The 19,722-nt window shown below is 40.7% G+C and overlaps 1 protein-coding gene across 1 annotated transcript in view; it reads right to left on the reverse strand.

Moving 5' to 3' along the window:
• Positions 1-16,349, reverse strand: part of OC90 (otoconin 90) — a 24,732-nt gene extending 8,383 nt beyond the window's left edge. The window contains exons 1-9 of the mRNA XM_009323360.1: positions 16,304-16,349; positions 12,096-12,155; positions 11,817-11,876; positions 11,372-11,546; positions 7,385-7,497; positions 5,912-6,040; positions 3,279-3,335; positions 1,615-1,658; positions 1,252-1,315 (exon numbers count right to left, since the gene is read on the reverse strand). Of these exons, the coding sequence (XP_009321635.1) occupies positions 1,252-1,315; positions 1,615-1,658; positions 3,279-3,335; positions 5,912-6,040; positions 7,385-7,497; positions 11,372-11,546; positions 11,817-11,876; positions 12,096-12,155; positions 16,304-16,349 (748 nt within the window). The remainder of the gene's footprint in view (positions 1-1,251; positions 1,316-1,614; positions 1,659-3,278; positions 3,336-5,911; positions 6,041-7,384; positions 7,498-11,371; positions 11,547-11,816; positions 11,877-12,095; positions 12,156-16,303) is intronic.
• Between the last annotated feature and the right edge of the window lie 3,373 nt (positions 16,350-19,722).

Consider the following 19,722-nt stretch of genomic DNA (forward strand, 5'->3'; position numbering starts at 1 on the left):
TTTTGTTTAATTTGGGGATTACTTAACTTTTTTTTCTTTCTTTCTTAACCTTTTTTATATAAGCTGATTTGTAAATTAAAACTGTTATCAAATGGTTTCATTTTTTCTAAATGTCAGTATGAAGAAGGTGGCATTTCACAAACAAAATATTTTTAAAATACTAGTGAATATGTGTTTCCACATTTTTAAAGCCTTTCCTTTTAAATTCCTTGGCTGAGCTTATTAATTGGATCAAACTCAAATTAATTAAATTTGTCCCTCTGAAGTTCTGTTTTTAGTATGTATTGAAAATAACCTGTCATAGGATAAGAGAATAGATTAAAAAAATGAAAGTACCACTAAGAGCGCAAGGAAGCCCATGAAAGATTGCAGAAAGGGATCAATAGCAACACGCTAATTTTAATAGGTGCACGTTATGCCACTTTGTTTGACAGTGATGTGTTGAAATGAAAGCGATTCCTGCTAGATGTAGAAAATAAAACTGAAGTTTGGGAAATTCTGCACTTAGCTAAGAATAGATATTACAAATGATCTTCTGGGTGCCATGCAGACCTGCAGCACAACACACAGATTTTCTGATACATTCAAGTTAACGGAGGAGAGCATTTGGTCAGTGCTTAGTACAGCAATGCCATATTTCTGTATTGGGGTAGGAGACATGGCTACTGTCCAGACAGTGTAATCAGAGTTAAAAAATTACTACCTTCTACTCTCCATATTCAGTGTTCCTTGACATTTTTCTGGTGCATTTCAGTCTGCCTGAATGATCCTTTCTACAAAAAAGGGGCCACTGAAAACTTCCAAGTCTACCAAGGTGGCCACTTCTAGCTGTAGCTACTGGTGTGGCTGTGCTCAAAGCAATAACCACTGCAAAAGCTGAAGTAGGTTTTAGACTGGGAAAGAATCCCATGAAATTTTGTATAATAAAGGAGGAGGCAAAATCAAAATTAACCTTTCTGGCAGCAGGTGCTATGAATGTAATTTAAAGGACAAACTATTATATCGGAAAACCTTATACAAAGAGGTTTTTGCAAATACTTGCATGAGGAGTGCAAATGAGTGGCTGGAGGCAACGGACAGCGAATACTTCTCAGTCTGGTTTTATTGTTTGTGTATCTGCTATCTGACCCTGATCTAAATTTGATTCTCCGGCAGCCCTGTCGTCACCATGCATGGATTTTTAAATGTGATGCTTTTAGATGAAGTATTGTTGTGGCAGCCAAAGGAAAAGGAAAGTGGAGAGTCACAGACCTTTTATCGAGGGGACGGAGGGAGCAGGAGCTGTACCTCTGTGGTCCCTTGTGGTAACCGTACAAAAAGCAGAGGCATCGTGGTAGTGACCTATCTGCTCTATTTCTGCAATGCATTTCTGGAGCGACTTTTACTGAAAACTTCATAAAGCTTAACCAAACATCACTATTAGCCTTGTTTTATAAAGAGGGCAATTAGGAGAAACGAAGTGGCTTGCTCAGGGATGTGCAAGTCAGCAGAAATCCCGAGCTGCAGATTTTTGCCTGTGACACCATAGAGCTTCATAAACCAAAATCTGTTTTCACCTGGAGTCAGGAGTGACTGATTCATCAACAAAAGTATAATCAGACTCTTACCTCCAGGTCTGGAAGTCCTCAGGACCATCTCACTGGGCTCAAAAGAAATCACTGTTGAAGACAGAAAATGTAAACTCAGAAAACAAGTTGCCAGCAGACTCTTATGAGATGTCAAGCTGCTGAGAAAAGCTTTTTCAGCAAAGCAGGAAGACCCAGGCACTTCATGTACAGGTTTATCCCTTGGAAATATTTTGAGCCTTAGGATGAACGATGCCTCTTTAAAGAGCACGAGTAATCATTTTTTTCGGGAAGTAAAAGGTTGCTACAGATGTGCGAATACAGGTGCAGTCACTCCTTCAGGAGTTCTCAATTTGCTATTACCAAGCCTCCCAGAAGCAGCTAGAAAAACATGAACCAAGATTGGAGCTGTTGTTACGTGAGAACAAGAAATATCTGGTAAAAAACCCCACTTTGATAGTACAGGAGAGGTATGAAGGAACAGCCAGCACTTACACTCGGCATAAAGCCTTTTCAGATAGGTGCCCCTATGCATGTGGCACTTTTTTAAAAATAAAAAAAACCTGTTAAAGTCTGAAGCATTGTTTCTTAAAAAAAGAAGAAGAAAAAGAAAAAAAAATCCATATGGTTTTGCATTATTCCAGATTCACACTTAGGGCAAGGACTTGCTTTGAGAAACACAGAGGAGCACACTACAGATTGAAACCAGGTTCTTAAGTTCTCAAAAAGTACAACTTTCCACCTCTCCCCACTCCACAAAATAACCCCTGAGTTTCTCTGAGTTGGGCAGTGGCTTGGTTGCACCCATCCAGTGCACATTGCTTGTGCGCTTGGCAGGTAGGGGACAGTGTGGCTTTGCTTGTGATGGCGCCACGTTACAAGAGTGTGTCAGCCAAATCAGGCAGTGGACGGTCAAAGACTGGTCTCCTTCTGTATTTCACTACTGTATGACTTGGCCCTCACTTACTAGGTGTGCCCTCCCAGAGCCACCCAGGGCTTTGGATGACTTCTCTCCATAGCCTCATGTGTTGTAGTGCACACCATGCAGGTAGGAAGGGAATAGTTTTCTCATACCGCAGCAATGAGATTTTGCAAGCATCCATTCCTGAACAAGATAGCTATTGATTGTAGCAGAAAAAAATGAAGATTGTCAGAAGAACCACTTGGTCTCATGGTTTAGGAACTTACCCAAGAGTAACCAGAGTGAGAGGGACTTCAATCTGGATCTCTACGTTGCAAGTAAATAAACCACCAAACTGCTGGCTCATTTGCAACAAACCATGCTCAATTTTTCCTCATGCCACTGCTTGATCTTGTGTAATTAAATGTCTCTTTAAAGACAACAAATATGCAATTGGCTGTGGGTCCAGTGGTTGGCACTCACACAGCACGTCTCTGCCAAACAGCTCACCTGCTGTAACCTGTGTTCCCAGGGAAAAAAAAGCCTGTTTGGATGAAAACAGGTTTTGTTGTAGAGTGCTCATTCTCAGCCCTTGGGAAACTTACTGTAAACACTGGTTAAGCACATCACATGCACAAATTGAAAAATTGCACCTTCTCATTCAGTCTTGAATTTGATCACCAAAACATTCTATCTACTTTTGTATCGGTCCTTTTAGAAGGGCAGAAAGAAAGCAAACAGCTTATTCTTGTATTTTATTCTTTCAGCTTTTGGGAGCTGAAAACAGTGCTTCTTGCAGTGTAAGTGCAAACCTTCTTCCATGGATGTAGTTGCAGCCTGTGTTTTGTCAGTCCCATGATGAAGGAACTCTGCAAAAATAAAAGCATTCTTACTCCAGAGAGTCATGGCTTAGGATGCTTATTAGGCAGGATCTTGGCATAACATCAGAATGGAACTTATTTCTAAATATTATTACCGTTGTGCTTTTTGTAGGGTTATTATATGATATAAATATAGCAAATACAAACCTAATTATTGATAATTACGGTAACAGTATTAAAATCCTGCCTTAGTATTTATTCACTGCTGATACTAAATTCTACTTAGCAACATACAGTATAATAAAAAAAAATCCCTCAGTCTCTGTCATAAAGAGTTTCAACCTAAACAAGAGAAATTGGCTAGCAATCGGCATTCTTTAAATTCCCATTTCAGCAGGTACTTAAATACGTGGCCTATAGCAAAGGTATGAAGATAAGAATTAAACATTGAAACAGAAAACTTAAATGTTTAAATCCAGGCACTTGGCTAGAACCCTTGTTGAAGCAGGGCCTTAAATGTGCATGCAAATAGGAAAGGATCCATCTGAAAATATTTTTCAGTTGCTTTTAGTGTGTTTCTTGTATTATTTCTAAATGAGATTCGGGGTTCTCTTCTGAATTCCTTCTCAGAAAAAGGATTCATTTGGCTGAAATTTTCCCGTGCACCTGTGTAAAAGCTTGTCACAAAAATGGTGCTTTACTTTATTAGGCTTTTTTCTCTTCCTTTCATATTTTGACATCTTGCTAAAACTTGTCTTTGTTTCTCAGAAAGGAATTCATAGCTTCCAAAATATTCATGTTATTTTCCTGAGTATAAATTTATCTTGATTTAATATACTCCAGTCAAAGAATTACAGAGATAAGGACATACCCTCCGTGTGAAGTGTTGTCATCTCTCTCTTGCTGGTTGTTTCTGAAAAGGAGAAAGCTCTCTCACAGACTAAAGTGTGAGAAGGGGGTTTCTCCCTGTTTAATCTGAATAGTACAACAAATCAGGAGTTCATTTAATTTATTCCTATTAAAGTAAAGTTTTAGGCAAATATATCCCCATTTCATTCACATTTTTCTCCGTAATAAAGAATCTACCAAAATCCTTTTCCTAGAAATTTGTCAGATAGGATTTTTTTTTTTTTCCCCCAAAGCCTGAACTGGACAGAACAGCTACACAGAAAGATAATAACATGAGTGAACACTAAATGTTTCATTTAAAGGATTTTTTTTTCCATTAAGAAATATAATCAGGAGCCTAAAATCAGTGGAGGTATTCAGTGAGCTAGAGTTGAATCTATCTTTATCAAGATAGATTCAACTCTATCTTTTAGAGTTTGGTTTTACCACTTTGGTTTTACCACTACTAGGTAGTGGTAAAACCAGCATGATTTTCCTGTTAGCACCTAACAATTTCCCCTTTATTTGTAATGTGTTGGAACTGCCATACCTTATATGAGAGCCATCTGATCCCAGTGAAAGATTACTGGCTTACACGTAATGGCTTTGATGCAAGCTTTCCTGTGGCAAGTGTTCAAGGCCAGGTTGGATGGGGCTTTGAGCAACCTGGTCTAGTGGAAGGTGTCCCTGCCCATGGCAGCGGGGGTGGAACTAGATGATCTTTAAGGTCCTTTCCAACCCAAACCATTCTATGATTCTGTATTTCTATGATTTTCTTCTCCCTTGACATATTCACAAGGGGATGCATACATCCAGAGCATGATATGGATGTGTATATCTGTCCTTAGCACCGAGGTGTGTGAATGTGAGCCAAAGGATTAGAAAAACTAGCATTACTTTTTCACGTCTGTCTCAGCTTGGGAGTGCAAGGGTCCTCCCCCTGCCATGCTCTGATTGTAATCCATATGAGTTTTTAATCCAGCCCTGTTCCCACAGGCCAGTTATTCAGTCTTACAAGGCTGTAATTTCAGCTACAGAGCACAGATCAGTGTATGACAATGGAGATAAATATCCCCTTCATCTTTAGAGAGGATTTTTCCTTCCAAGATGGAAACCAAGTAACAGAGCAGAGTGGGTCTGTTTCTGCCTTTCCAGCTAGTTTTTGTGTGATTTAAGGGGAGATTTGAGCTAGCAATATTCTCAGTTTGGCATTTCTGCTAGTGACCTCAGTGGGTCACTAATCATCCCAAGTATCACCCATTCATTCAAGTTGGCAAAAGCCTCACAGAGTTGGCAGGAACCTCCTGAAAAAAAATTTCTTCATATCTAACCGGAATTTCCCTGTTACAGTTGTGTCTCTTGCTTCTTGTTCTGTCCCTGCGCACCTCCAGGAAGAGTCTGGCTCCATCTCCTCTACACACCCCACTAGGTATTGAGGACAACAAAAAGATCTCCCCTGAGCCTCCTCCTCTTTCATCATGTGCTCCAGCCCCCTCACTAGCTCAGTAACCTCTCCTGGACATGCTCCAGGATGGCAATTAGTCCACCTTCTTCTTCTCTCTTGGTATTCACTTGAGTAGCAGTAAATGGAAAGGACACATGAAACAGAGAATAGGACAGACTGCCAGATTTAGTGCAGGAAAGCACCCAGCTACTGCTTCATTCTTGGTGGGTCAAATTTGATGCCAGTGGAAAAACTGGCAGGAGGAGGCAGTTGATCAGATCCTTATTATTACCTGTAACCAGAGATGGACAGAAGGAGACATCCAGCCCATTCAAGGATGAGTTAATATGTGCATTCACAAAGCATTCGATGGCATCTTTGTTGCAGTTGCAGAGGAACTGTTCACAGGAATCCCCAGACTCTGGAAATAAAATAAAAATCCAAACAAGGTACTATTGAGATTTCTTTTCCATGTCCTTTTTCCTCCCTCTAAGGTTTGTGTCTATATTCGTTAGTGCAAACCTATTTATACTGTTCTTCTTCACGTTAAACACAAGTTTCATAGTCCAACACAGTTTGTTTTTAAAACACCATGCCTGTGCCGGTTCGTTCTGCAGAGTAGTGAGGACTGCTTTGCTGCCTCTAGTTTTTCCATGGAAAACTTAACCCAGCTGATACTGAGTTAAACATTTCACAGACTTCATTAAAATTTTCCTCCTAACCTCAAGAAGTCATAGTCTGCAAGCCAAGCCTTTCAGGTAAGATGCATTTTGCTCCTTATAAAGGGTATGAAACAGTTTCCCAGGAAATACTCTTTTCCCACTTCAAAACCTTCTACCTTTCACGGTTTAAAAAAAAAAATTGACCTTTCGGAGCTGTTTCACATTTTTGATGGGGAATATTATTTTTTTTCTTCCTTTTTTTTTGAACTTTTGAACAAAATGTTTTCTGATTATTAAGTATGGAAAGAGTTAAAAAAGCACTGTTCATGTTTAAAAGCACTTGGACCTTTATAGATTGGCCTAAATAGCAAAAATTGTTTTAATTTGAAACAAGAAAAGGAAATTGGATCAGATTGTTGCTTAAACAAGCTGTAAGGGTATTGGTTTGGGGATTCTGCTCCTCTTTGCTGGTATCCTCAAATCATATTCTAGCGTATAGTCTTTTCTGAGAGTCAATACTTGCTGAAAAATTACATGAAAATTGATTAGGCATTAAAAAGCCCCACTCCACACTTGCCAGTTCTGTATTAGTATTACATGGAGTAGCTCCTATTATAATGGTATGGTCTCTGCCCTCGTTGGTGATACTGTTGCATCTGAGAAGTGCATATGACCCTGTGAGCAAAGAATTTAATCCCTCAAAGTATATAAAAATCAGGCCTTGAAGCTTCAGAAGGGAACTGTTTTTCAGGTCTTTCCCCAGCATCCGCTGCATTTCTGATGTGTGGAGATATCTCAAGTAATGCTTAGTGGTCCTGCAAAGTCAGGAAAACTTCAGCAAGAGGCTGCCTATTAGAGGAGCCCTGGCAAGTTTCTAGTTATTGGACTTCAATTTTCCTGCCTAGTTGGGCTTTGATGCCTCTGTGTATTCCTATTTCCACTCACCCCTGAGCAGAACACTTGAGCCCTTAAAAATCTACATGTGGAAGTGGTTTCTGCTTAATTTAATTTAATTTTAATTGACTTTTGGTAGATAGACCAGAACAAACTTCTCAGTCATGGTGAGGCTCCAGTATTACGCTCTTGCGAGAGGTTAATCTTACCACAGGTCAGGTTTTCGGTAGAGCAGCTGACGTCCGTAGAAATCTTTGATGGATCCCATGTGCACTCCATCTCCATTGCTTCTTCGTAGCATTTGCGGTGCTGGAAACAGCAGCTTAAAAAATGAAATAACACAAAGTTTACACAATTTATTTTCTGTTCAAGATCAGACTACAATGCTTTCATGTCACTCTTACACAAGAAGGCAGAAGATGCCAAAAGAGAAAAAAAGGTCCTCAGTGTGGTCCCTAGACACAGGAAAGGCTGAGTACTGCTTCTCCCTGAGCCAGCCTAGTGGGATAAGTACAGCTGGATGCAAAACTCAGTGGTAGGAGCAGGTCTGCGTGCTGTGGGAGACTACACTTAACATTCCTCTCCTTCTGCAGTATCTGAGTTCTTACAGCTCAGCACTAGAAGTCTTGGCTCCAGCCCTGCCACAACCTTTCTCACTGCAGATTTGGAGAACTACACTGAACCTGGCGCTCATGGAGTGTTAATGCCTCTGCAACGCCTTGTGAATCCCTGTGTCTCATTGAGACTATATAAATATGTGCCTTGTTATCCTCTGTTTCCTGTACTTTCTCTTCTATGCAACAATCAGAATTAAAATGCACCATTTAGCCATGGGAAGGGGCCATGAAATGTTTTTCTCACACTGCAGTAAAGCAGCTTTCTCCTACCACCACACAACAAAGGCAGTTAGAAACCTTGCATTTTCCTACACCCCTGCTGTCATGCAAACCCCAAATGCCTGCATGACCACTTTAGCTGTGAATAGCAATGAAAAGTCAAAACAAGCTCTTCATCAATCATCTCTTTTCTTCAGCTGTTTTTGAGCAGGCAAGCCATCTACTTCTATATTATTGCAACATCTGTGTGCGCTGACTTCAGCTATAAATGAAACACCAGTAAAACACTCAGTCATCATTTACCCCATATAAGATTGTTACATAAATTAAGCAGGGGCTTGCTGTTAGATTTAGACTGAAATATCCTCATTTCAGAGAAATGGACTCAGAACATGGGTCTGTTATTGAATTGCCATTGGTTTTGACCATGCCAAATGCAAAGACTACATTAACGCTCAAAACCAGCATCTGGTGCCAAGAAGGATTAAATTGCAACAATGATGTAAGGAGTTAACTTTAATTAAGCTCATGTGAGATTTTCGTTGAAGACACAGTGAATGTGTTATTACACATCACCCGCAGCCCTGCATAGGCACTGAACCAGTGGACAGAAGCACTCCTGCACTGATCAGAGCAGGTGGCAAACACTTGCCCCTTGCAGGCTCCCTTCTAGGCTATGCATTCACTTTCTCACTTCCTATATTCAGGAAGCATTTAATATTTAATCACTTACTATATTAATAAATAATTATTACAATATTTAATATGTCCTCACAACCAAGGAAGCAGTCCAAGTTCTAACTGCGATCAGACTTTTGATTTGGTGAAAGAAAGACATCAGTGATGAGGTTTGCTCTGGTTGCCAGCAGAGGATCAGAGCTCATGAATAGCATTATCCCAGCTGATGGTTTCAAAGCCCAATTTCTTGCACTCCAGTGTCTCTGCTGCCTGTTAGTGGTTTTGCTCCCTGCTGTAACCTGGTCTAGGAGACTGCAGGAACATATTGAACAAAAGTGAGAGCAAATAGCATTCAGCAGAGAGGCCCTGATGGTTCCTCTGCACCACAAACACTGCTGTGCCTTGTTTCAGAGGAGAGGCTGAAGTTTGTAAGCTCCATCAGGAACAGAGTTTCAAACATATAGCTGATGAAATGTCTCAAGACCCACTCCTGTCTCTGCCTGAGGTCTAGTGAGGTGTCAGCACCTGAAAGCTCCTCTAACTGCATAATTAGTCTGATACAAACTCCCTGCAGTTCTTGTTTATTTAGAGCATCACAATTACATCAACACTCAATGCAACAGTTAATCAGAAAATTTACTTGCCTTCCCTTTGTGAGCAGGGGATTGTAAGATATGGATTGTCCTTTGGGCATGCTTCTCTTTCCCCATGGACTATGGAGGTAGGCTAGGCTCCTAATTTAGATATGACAGTTAGCTACTCTGGGAAATGGGAAAAGATTGGGCTTATGGGCACAAACATTTTCCAATGCCTTAAAAACTGACAGTGAGATGTTCAGTCCTTTTTTATGGAACAGAAATGGCAGTGACAAAATATGAGGTTTGCAAAACTAGTTTCTAAGAAAAAAATGCAACACTGTGGGAATTGTGTCTGAGAAAGACACGTAGCAGCCACCTGTTTGGAGGCTCTCTTGAACCAAGGGCGTATCTGTGTCAGTGGCAAAACAATAATCAGTCTCCATTTACTGCAAACTGCAGTGGGGTTGCCATGCTGCTAAGGAAACCTCACCGCAGGACTGCTAACCAATTTGTAAACACAAAGTGATTCTGTGGATGTTTATCAGAACAAAACTGCTGATAGATCATTCTGCTGTTCCTGTATTTATGCTGCTCTGCATTAAAATGAAGCTGAGTGAAGCGAAAGCCCAGGTGCTCAGCTCTTCGGGTATCAATCCATTGAATTGACTCGAGCTCCCATTTCAGCATGTCATCATGAGTGTTCAGAAAACCTTTCTTAAGAAGTCCCACGGCTTTTTTCCTGTAGCAAGGTTAGATCTTCATTTTCCCAGCCATCCCATGCTGGAAAGTGGATGGATTAATTTCCATCTAGCTATAGGCATTAGCTCTTTCTGAGCCATTGCTGTCTTCACTCAGGGAATTAATACATTACATTCCATTGTTGGAAAGAACTTTTTTCTATTTCGACATGGATGGATCTTGATTCTCTTTGAATTTCTTTTTATACCTCCTGCTGGCATAAGTGAACAACTATTTGATTGTCCTGGCCTGAGATTACATTTTTTCTCACTAGCCCAGTCAAGGTCTGGGGCAGTATCCCTCCAAAGCACAGAGTGAAGTTTGGATGGTTTTGTTCCTGGTGCATGGTACTGGGAAGAGTCAGCGAGCTACATTGTTCTCTGTGCCTGGATGCTCTAGTGTCTTACGACCTCAGCATGTACACAGGTATTCAGGGCAAGATCTGCTTAACCTCCTAACTGCCACTTGAACTCGTACTTAGCTGTAACCTGATTCTGTTGATGCTTAAATCCCCCTCAGATGCCAACATTTTCATTATAGTCCACTATGAGCTTATATTGCTGGTGTATTACACAGCTCCCGATACCAACAGTTTGGTAAGATTGTAAACCCACTAAACTGCTCAGATTAATGCTCTCCCACCCACCTTATTAACAGGCTCTCCAGTTTTTGGCACCGATTTAACTGTGAGACAGAATTCCCCAGTATAAAGAAATGAATGAGGTCTTGTTCACAAAGATCTGTTCAGAATTGAGAGACCTCTGGGTAAGATATGTCAAGGAGATGGGTACGGTGTTTACTTATTCTATTGCATTAGTGGCCACTCTTTGCAACCAGTTTAAACCAGCTGTGCCACCAGAGGTGCACTGGTGGAATTATATGCAGGTGTGGAGGACTCTGCTTTTATCTGTAGGATGGGAGTATTTCGCCACATCGAAGTGTGGGGAAATAAAGAGAGACTCTGAGCTATGAGAAAAAAGAAGCAAGTGGATCATCACATGCTGTAGATTATGACCACCCCGACTTCATCTGTTTCCAAGCCATGCTGTAAAGGCAACTGGTACAGGGTGTTGGCCCAGCAAAAAGATAGTGCTCACCAGCAGGTAGGAATAACACAGGACAGGGCTGGTAAACCAGAGTTGAAGTTATCTTTTGTAGGTCATATCAGATTCAGGTTGCAAGTGAGTCATGACTAGATTAAACAGAGCCACATGGGGTGGGACTTACTTACCCTCTGAATAAATCTTCTATTTTTTTACAACTGCCCTTAAATCGTTTAGGCAAGCATTATGCTTTGGGTCATCAGAGCATGAGGGCACTGACAGCCAGCCAGGGCAGAACAGGACATCTCATGAATAAGACTTACTCATCAGCTTCATCCACGGGGAGCCCTTCCATCTCAAACCGGCAAGAGCAACCATAGTCTTCAAAATCCCTGGGACAAAACCCAGTAACACACTTCATTTTGTTCACAAAGTTGAGCAGGGCAGGGAAGTTAGTGAAGATGGACTGTAACCAGGTGAAGTGAGAACCCAGGCAGTCTGGAAAGAAAACAGCCGTAAAATGCATGGTAAATGGAGGTGAGCCAGGTGTGGGTCACACATAGGTGATGTTTGCTTGAACGCAGAGCCTAAACAAGGCAGTAACACAGGGACATTGAGCAACGCTTGACACTCAGCAGTATTTAGTATTGTAATAGTCTTTGGGGAAATCTACAGCCTCAAAAATCCCTGTTCCTCTTCAGTATAGATAAAAGCAAACTCCATGGGATTTCTATTCAGTGCTCAAGTACAACTGGAACACATACTTACCAAAAAATAACGCAACACTTTCCACATTTTGAAAGACTCCATTGAAGAATGTGGCATTGCCTAAATGAAAAAATAAACAAACCACATTTCTTTTTAAAAAAGTAAATGACAAGAACTGTGCCCAGAGTGCCCCTGGTTTTGCTTCAGTTGTTAAACCATTTTGAGATAAGAGTTACTAGCTATTTGCTAACAGCACACTTCCCTGCAATGCTTCTGGAGTACGAATGATCCCCCATTGCCATGCAATATTGTAGAGAGTAAAGCTTAAGCCATTCTTACTCAAGATTCTTTCAGGTGTGTCAAGAAGCTCTGGCAGGAAAATCTCCAATTCTTGGCCACCTACCTCAGCAAACAAATTTGAGAAGAAAAAGAATTAAAAATAAAAAAAAACAACAAACCAACAACATATACTTCATTATGACACATACACTGCAGGCATTTTGAATTCCTTCCTGCACAAGCAAGCTGATTTACCAAAGCCATGAAACACTTGCTTAGCTCCATCCACACCCAGGAAAGCCCAGAAATATACTGGTAAATCACATGGACTTCAGCTTAAAAATCAGTCCTCTGTTAAACTGAGGTATTGCTAGTGAGAATGTGCTAACCCTTGTGTTCCTGTGCTCTTCTGAACAGTAGCACTTACTGGGATAAATCAGCAGAATTGTATAAAGTTGTTTTAGTTGCCCAACTACTCTCACTGTCCCAAATGTTTCTACTGTGTTACCCTGTGCTCTTCACTTGTTTGAAGTCAAGAAGTTTGGTTTTTCTGACTCCTTATTGCCTATTGTCTTATTACCTCCCTTCTATCACTATTTCTTTCTTAAGTTAATGATCTCTTTTTCCTTTTGAAGATGCTGTGGTATATTTTCCACACTTTTATTTTTTTCTGTTTGCCATGTCCTGAATTAGGGTGAAATCCAATACTTGTTCTCTCCCTTCCCATTTTTTTAAACTTGTTCTTATCTTCTGCACAAATTTCGGAGACAATATGTTACTCTGGATTTATTTAAATTTAACTTCTTTTTTTTAAAGATAATAAGTCAAGGGTATTTATTGGCTCAAGGATCTAAAAACTGAGGAAAAAAAGTAATGTTAATTTCATGGCATAGCTTATGTCTCAGAATAACTGGCATTAGGAAAGCTGTCCATTTTCTCTACGAAAGATTCTGGGAAAGAGCTGACAGTCATCTTGCTAATCTGTTACTTTTTCCTGCAATAAATATAGGTGTAAGAGAGTAAAATGTAGTAGTGGGTGTTTTAGAGATAAGGCTTAACTCTATGTTTAGCAAAGGATTAGAAAAAAAAAGGACTTTTTTTTTAGATCGTATATAAGGGTGTTCTCAGGATTTCTACAACTTTTGTGGAGTGAACAGGATGTTCATGGTAACAGTCATATGCCTCCAGCAATTCATTTCTCAAGTTTCGTGGCAGAATATGGATACGGGATTGAAGGAGGTAGGAAGAGGTGCTTCCTCTTATGTTATTCTTTTCCTGAAAGTCTTGGTCACAACAAAAAGCTTTTAGATGAACAGCAATCCATCAGAAGTGTCCTTCATTGCAGCAGGTCCGAGGGGAACGGACTGCTTTCCACTAACCAGAAAAGATCTCCCGATAAAGGCTGGTCTTTTCCCAGGACTGGAACAAGTCTGTTGAAAGCTTGACAGCCATGAGGAATTCAGATTCAAGTGAAATAATGGTGTGCCTTGCAAAATAAATATCATTGAATGTTATATATTTGTACACATGCTTGCTAAAGAAAAACTGCCCCTTATATTTTGGCTTAAAGCCTGTATTTCCTCTGCAATGACAACCATCCTTCCCCCAAGCCATGTTCCACCAAGTGCATCTAGACCCAGGTTTGACACACTGCGTAACACCATGGCTCGAACTCAGTGTCTGTTGATGAATAGCCATTGATCATTTAGTCCTTTCAGCAAAATTTTGGAAAACATAAAAATCCCATTGAGTTGAAATGAGACAGAGGAGACAATTGATAAAGCCATGTTACAGAACTGCTGGAAGTTGTGATTGCTCCAGCGTCCTTCACTTGCACTTAGTTCTTCTCAGCAAACTTAATTTGCACACACCCAAATAACACATATATGTTTGAAGCTTCCCTGGAGAAAAATCTCTACCACAGGGTCAGCAACTTGGTAAACCTTTGGCTCTTCTAATCAAAGAACAATATTTCTAATTGTCACTAAGTCCAGATCTATGAACCAATGTTTGCTAACAAGATTGCTTAATTTTGTTTAAATTGTGGGGGGAGGGACAAAGAGAAAATACTTTCTGGATTAATTATGCTCTTTTCTTCTTTTGCTATCACGTCTTTTGGGGCTATCAGTCCTACGTTGTTCCCTGTATAGTCACTGAAATATTGCACTACAAAAATCAATCCTTTAAACCTCAGAAGAATGCGGGGAGATCAAATTCTCTCGCCTTTCTCTAAAACCTGCTAAATGACTTGGCACATGTCCTGAGGAGACTTGTATGATACATCACCTCTCGGGTTTTCCAGTTGTATACCTTATCCACCGAGTTTCTTTCAGCATTCAGATACATATAAAAATGTTTCTGGGCTGTGTCTGTGATGTTGCTACTCTGAAAATGCTTTTCTGAAGTGTTATCTGAAAAAAGGTCATCCAAAAAAATCAGTGCGCCTCCGGTTGTTTGTTGCAATTGTGGTTAATTAAAATGTCATAATATAAGGCATGGACACAGTCATTATAATCCTCGGGGAACAGAAACCTTGACTGTGCTGGGAAAAGTCGGGGTGCAGCAAACCCAACCTATTTGATTTATTCAAGGTAAATCACATTAGCTCCTCACAAAGATGCTAGTTCATGCACAGATATTTGCTTCAGTCTCAAAGCAGAGATCAGCCCAACAGATCTCACATAAATATAAATCAATATATCCTCTCCAAAACTAAAAATGGTAACATCTTAAATCTTTGTGCTCAGATTGTGCTTAGCTGGGTGAAAAAAATCTAAAAACTGTGGCACAGCCTTTTGAGGTTTGGGGGGAAATCTCTTTCAAACATTATGTCAGAAAAATTTCTGTGTCCAGATATTTCTAAGTGCACCAGATATTATCAATATATATAGTCCCCTTTACACCTGAGGTCTAAATACCCCCTTATTTTTTATGAATAAACGGTGTAGGTATTTTGGCATTCTCTATCACTGCAGTGGGAAATGCTAATATTCTTACTGATTTCTATTTGTATAGTAGGAGTCTTAAGGATCAGCTTCATCAATATATTTTAGCCCATGTGTTTTGTGTTAGACCTGTTTCTTTGCTGACTTCTAATGCACAAACCCCTTAGAAGAGAGGCAACTGGTGAAGTTATAGTAGGTCAGTGCAGAGTTTTGTCTACGTGTCCTGGTTTTGGCTGGGATAGAGTTAATTTTCTTCCTAGCAGCGGGTACAGTGCTGTGTTTTGGATTTAGCATGAGAATAAAGTGATAACACACCGATGTTTTACTTGTTGCTAAGCAGAGTTTATACTCAGTCAAGGACTTTTCAGCTTCCCATGCCCTGCCAGTGAGGAGGTGCACCAGAAGCTGGGAGGGAGCAGAGCCAGGACAGCTGACCCAAACTGGCCAAAGGGATATTCCATACCTGATGTCATGCTCAGTATATAAACTGGGGGGGAGTTGGCCAGGGGGCATTATTTCAATTATTAAACTGTTCTTATCTCAACCCACGCGAGTTTTCTTACTTTCTCTTCCGGTTCTCTCCCCCATCCCACCAGGGAGGGGCGGGGGATGAGTGAGTGGCTGCGTGGTGCTTAGTTGCTGACTGGGGTTAAACCACAACACTATGCCAAGGTGCTGAGCTTTCTTTTCCCTTTAGAAATAACCCCATGGAGTGACTAGAAATGGTGTTAGACCTTCTAAGAGTCCTTCTTTTCACCTGCACGCTGCTACTCTTAATGACATTCCTACACAGTGCAGGGACTACAGAAATTTGAAATGTTTGCCCATCCCTGTCACAAGGAAGGTCATTCACCCATGACAATAAAATCTAAATAGTTATATGAAGAAAAAAAAGTATTCATAGTAAAATTTGAAGGAGGAGCTTTAGCTGAACATGAGTTACATTTCAGGATGCACTGAATGGTTTGGAGTATTTAGACAATACACATGTATTTAATGAGTAGAATCTCTTTATATGTAACTTGTAACTTTTTTGGAGTCTAAAGGACTTAAATAATGACCAAATGCTAGCAGAAGGGAAGTTGCAACTTTTTTGTTATATTTTTAAGCCCACTAAAAGTTTCTTGCATCACTACAAATGCTGAGAAAAATATGTTTTATAAGTACTCCATAGATAAACTTATTTAAGTGCATTTGGGTGTTGAATGACTAGATTTGAGGGGACAGAAGGCATGCTGCCAAAGGATTGTTTCCAAATGCACATACTTAAAAGAGTATTTAGGCATAAATGTCAAATAATCATAAAAATACATTGCCACTTACCACTGTACACCACCATTGACATAGATACCAGAAGAATTACAATCATTTTTTGTTTAGTCCAAAGACAAGAAAAAGTCATACAGCAGACTGGTGTGCCTGGTGAGTTAAGTAAAATATTAGGCAGAATGTTATCTCTTGAAGCTGGGAGTGAGAAGACATCAGCTTAGAAAATCATTCTTTTGTAGCCTGGCCATGTTTCTGCTTGATGCCATTCAGTTTTTACCCTTATCAGAGCAAATGCACATATTACAACAATGATGAGCCTTATGTATCCTTCAAATTTTACCAATGTCCTCTATAAACCTGACTAACAATGTCTGTTTTGGTGTTGCTTTAGGTGAGCCAACAGGCTCTGCCGAAGTGTCACAGACAGGGGAAGTCCGTTTAGCAATAAAATGGTGTACTTGAAGTTTCTTTTGTTTTGCAGACAGTTTTCACATCTTACTTGATCTAACAGGATGTTTAAACAATTCTTCACATTCTGTTTAAATGCAGATATTGTGAAACACTAATTGTGTAAATGAAGAGGCATTCTGGGATTACTTCTATTGTACCTAGTTAATCTGCAATCCATTATATTAGCTTGCTTCACATCACAAAAATCTCTCCCACTTTATAGTCAACCATTTACTGTAATCTGTGTTGAGACTGATCTCATGCATCATATATTTTCCTAATAATAAACACTGTGTTGTTTGGAGATCTTCAAGTTCAGGGTGTGCTTGTCCTTACAGAAATGTGTGTAAAGAATTCTTCCGAAGCTAAAAGCCTTGCACTAGTACTCATTAAATGACAGATAATAGATTGGTTTTGAACCACAGTGACAGTTTACCCTAAATTTAGAATGATTTTCGAAGTCAGGCATGGATTTTTTTACAGCCAAATAAATGAGCATTTATTTATCAGTTTTCAAATATGTATCTACTGTTGATTAGCTGCTCCCCTAAGGTCAAATATTGCATTTATTTCTATTAAAAAATCTTGTAGTGAGGTTATAAATCTAGCAGCTCTAAATATTTATAGTCCACTATCCCAAATCTCTTACTTACACTTTAGTCTACAACTCCACAGTCCCAAATAGCTTATTCTACATTGTTTTATTCCTGATTCCTGTATTATAGAGTGCATCTAGAAAGGCTTACCTTGAGGGATATTATTCGAAAGCAGTTGGATGGAGGACAAATGGATTTCAACAAAGCCAGTACTAAGTTATTTATACCCACTTGGATATACACCTCACCCATGTGATCACTTCCTTTATCAAACCCACTTCAACATTTATTAATTAATTCTTCCATGAGATTCCTTAGAGTCATTATGCCCACGGTGTATCATCTTAGTAATATAGCTCCAGCCATGTAAAGGATCTATACTGAGAAGTCTGTTCTGCAGGTGCACTCACCGTATAGTAACTTTCCCTAATATTCTTGGCTCTAATTAAATAACAATCATTTCATTGTTATTAATCAGTCACAAAATCTCTGGGGCACATGAATATGGCTTTAATAGCTTAGCAAGAGGTAGTGTTCCATGATGAAAGATGAGTGAAAATTTATACAGCTTTAAACACTGGCATTCCTCAGGGTTGAGAAGTCTGCTCTCGTCCATCCACGGTGGCTCTGATCCAAAGCTGAGTGAAATCGGGGGAAGGCTGAGTCAATGAGCTTTGGGAAGGCTTCTCCTCATCGGGAAGTTGTGCTTTCTGCCAGGGTCAGACACAGCTACCCTTCAAAGAGCCCATCAACAAAGGCAAACTGTCCACTGAGTTTTAGCATGGAGAAGTGAGAAGTCTGACAAATTGGGAATTGTAAAAATACTTATGTGAACAAAAGGCTTGGCTCCTCCAAGGCCCTGTGAGCTACATTGTCTTCAGAAAGGCCCTTGACACTGTCTCCCATAAGATCCTCATAGAGAAGCTGTTGATATATGGGCTGGATGAGTCCAGTGAGGTGGGTTGAAAACTGGCTGAACGGTGGTGGCCAGCAGTGCAGTCTAGTTGGAGGCCAGTGACTAGCAGCGTATGCCAGTGGTCAATACTGGGTCCACTCTTGCTTAACATCTTCATTAATGATCTGGATGCTGGGGCAGAGTGTACCCTCAGCAAGTTTGCAGATGACACCGAATTGGGAGGAGTGGCTGATACACCAGAGGGTCATGCTGCCATCCAGAGGGACCTTGACAAGCTGGCGAAGGGGGCCAACAGGAACTTCATGAAGTTCAACAAGAAGTGCAAAGTCCTGCACCTAGGGAGGTACAACCCCATGCACCAACACATGTTGGGGGCTACTCAGCTGGAAAGCAGCTTGGGAGAAAAAGACCTGGGATTCTGGTGGACACCAAGTCGAACTTGAGTAAGCAGTGTGCCCTTGCAGCAAAGAAGGCTAAGGGTTTCCTCAGCCGCACTAGGCAAAGTATTGCCCCTCTACTCAGCACTGGTGAGGCCACACCTTGGAGTACTGTGTCCAGTTTTGGACTCCTCAGTATGAGACAGACACGGACAAACTTGAGACAGTCCAAAGAAGGGCCACAAAGATGATTAAGGGACTAGAGCATCTCTCATATGAGGAGGGGCTGAGAGAGCTGGGACTCTTCAACCTAGAGAAGGCTCAGGGGGATCTCATCAATGTCTATAAATACCTGAAGGGAGGGTGCAAAGAGGGCAGAGCCAGGCTCTTTTCAGTGCTGTCCAGTGACATGACAAGTGCCAGTGGGCACAAAATGAAACACAGGAGGCTCCCTCTGAACATCAGGAAACACTTTTTTTTACTGTGAGGGTGACCGAGCATGGGCACAGGTTGCCCAGAGAGGTTGTGGAGTCTCTCTCCTGCTCTCCTCATTTGGGGATATTCCAAAGCCACCTGGACATGGTCCTGGACAGCTGGCTGTAGGTGGCCCTGCTTGGGCAGAAGGGGTGGACCAGATGACCTCCTGAGGTCCCTTCCAACCTCAACCATTCTGTGAGTCTGTGATTCTGTATCAATTCAGTACTGACATGTTGCCAGGAAAAGGACAGGGTCCAGTCATAACATTTCTGTGACCAGCCCTATCAAGGAATTTTGCAGAAGAGTGAAACATGGCAGAAATTATGCCTTAATGATATGAAAATTCATTTTCATGTGAGTTTTGGTGCTTCCAGTTGGAGTCTCCAGGGATTGCCCAAAGTACATTTTTACTGCCTTAACGAACATTTTCAGCCTGACAAATCAGAGTGGGCTTGGCTGGGCATAACAATAAAGATGAGTCCTCTGAGATGCTGATTTGCCCATATGCCACCATCATTTCTGTACTTCTGCCAAACATGCACAGAAGCTTTGCAGGACTGAAAACCCTGGAATATGGAAAAAAAAAATTTTTTTTTGAGGTCAGCCAATGTGTTCGCTTTTTTCATGGAGCCTTGCTTTCTCATTCCTTCTCTTATT

Source organism: Pygoscelis adeliae, unplaced genomic scaffold, assembly GCF_000699105.1.
Source record: "Pygoscelis adeliae isolate BGI_AS28 unplaced genomic scaffold, ASM69910v1 Scaffold103, whole genome shotgun sequence".
Lineage (NCBI taxonomy): Eukaryota > Metazoa > Chordata > Aves > Sphenisciformes > Spheniscidae > Pygoscelis > Pygoscelis adeliae.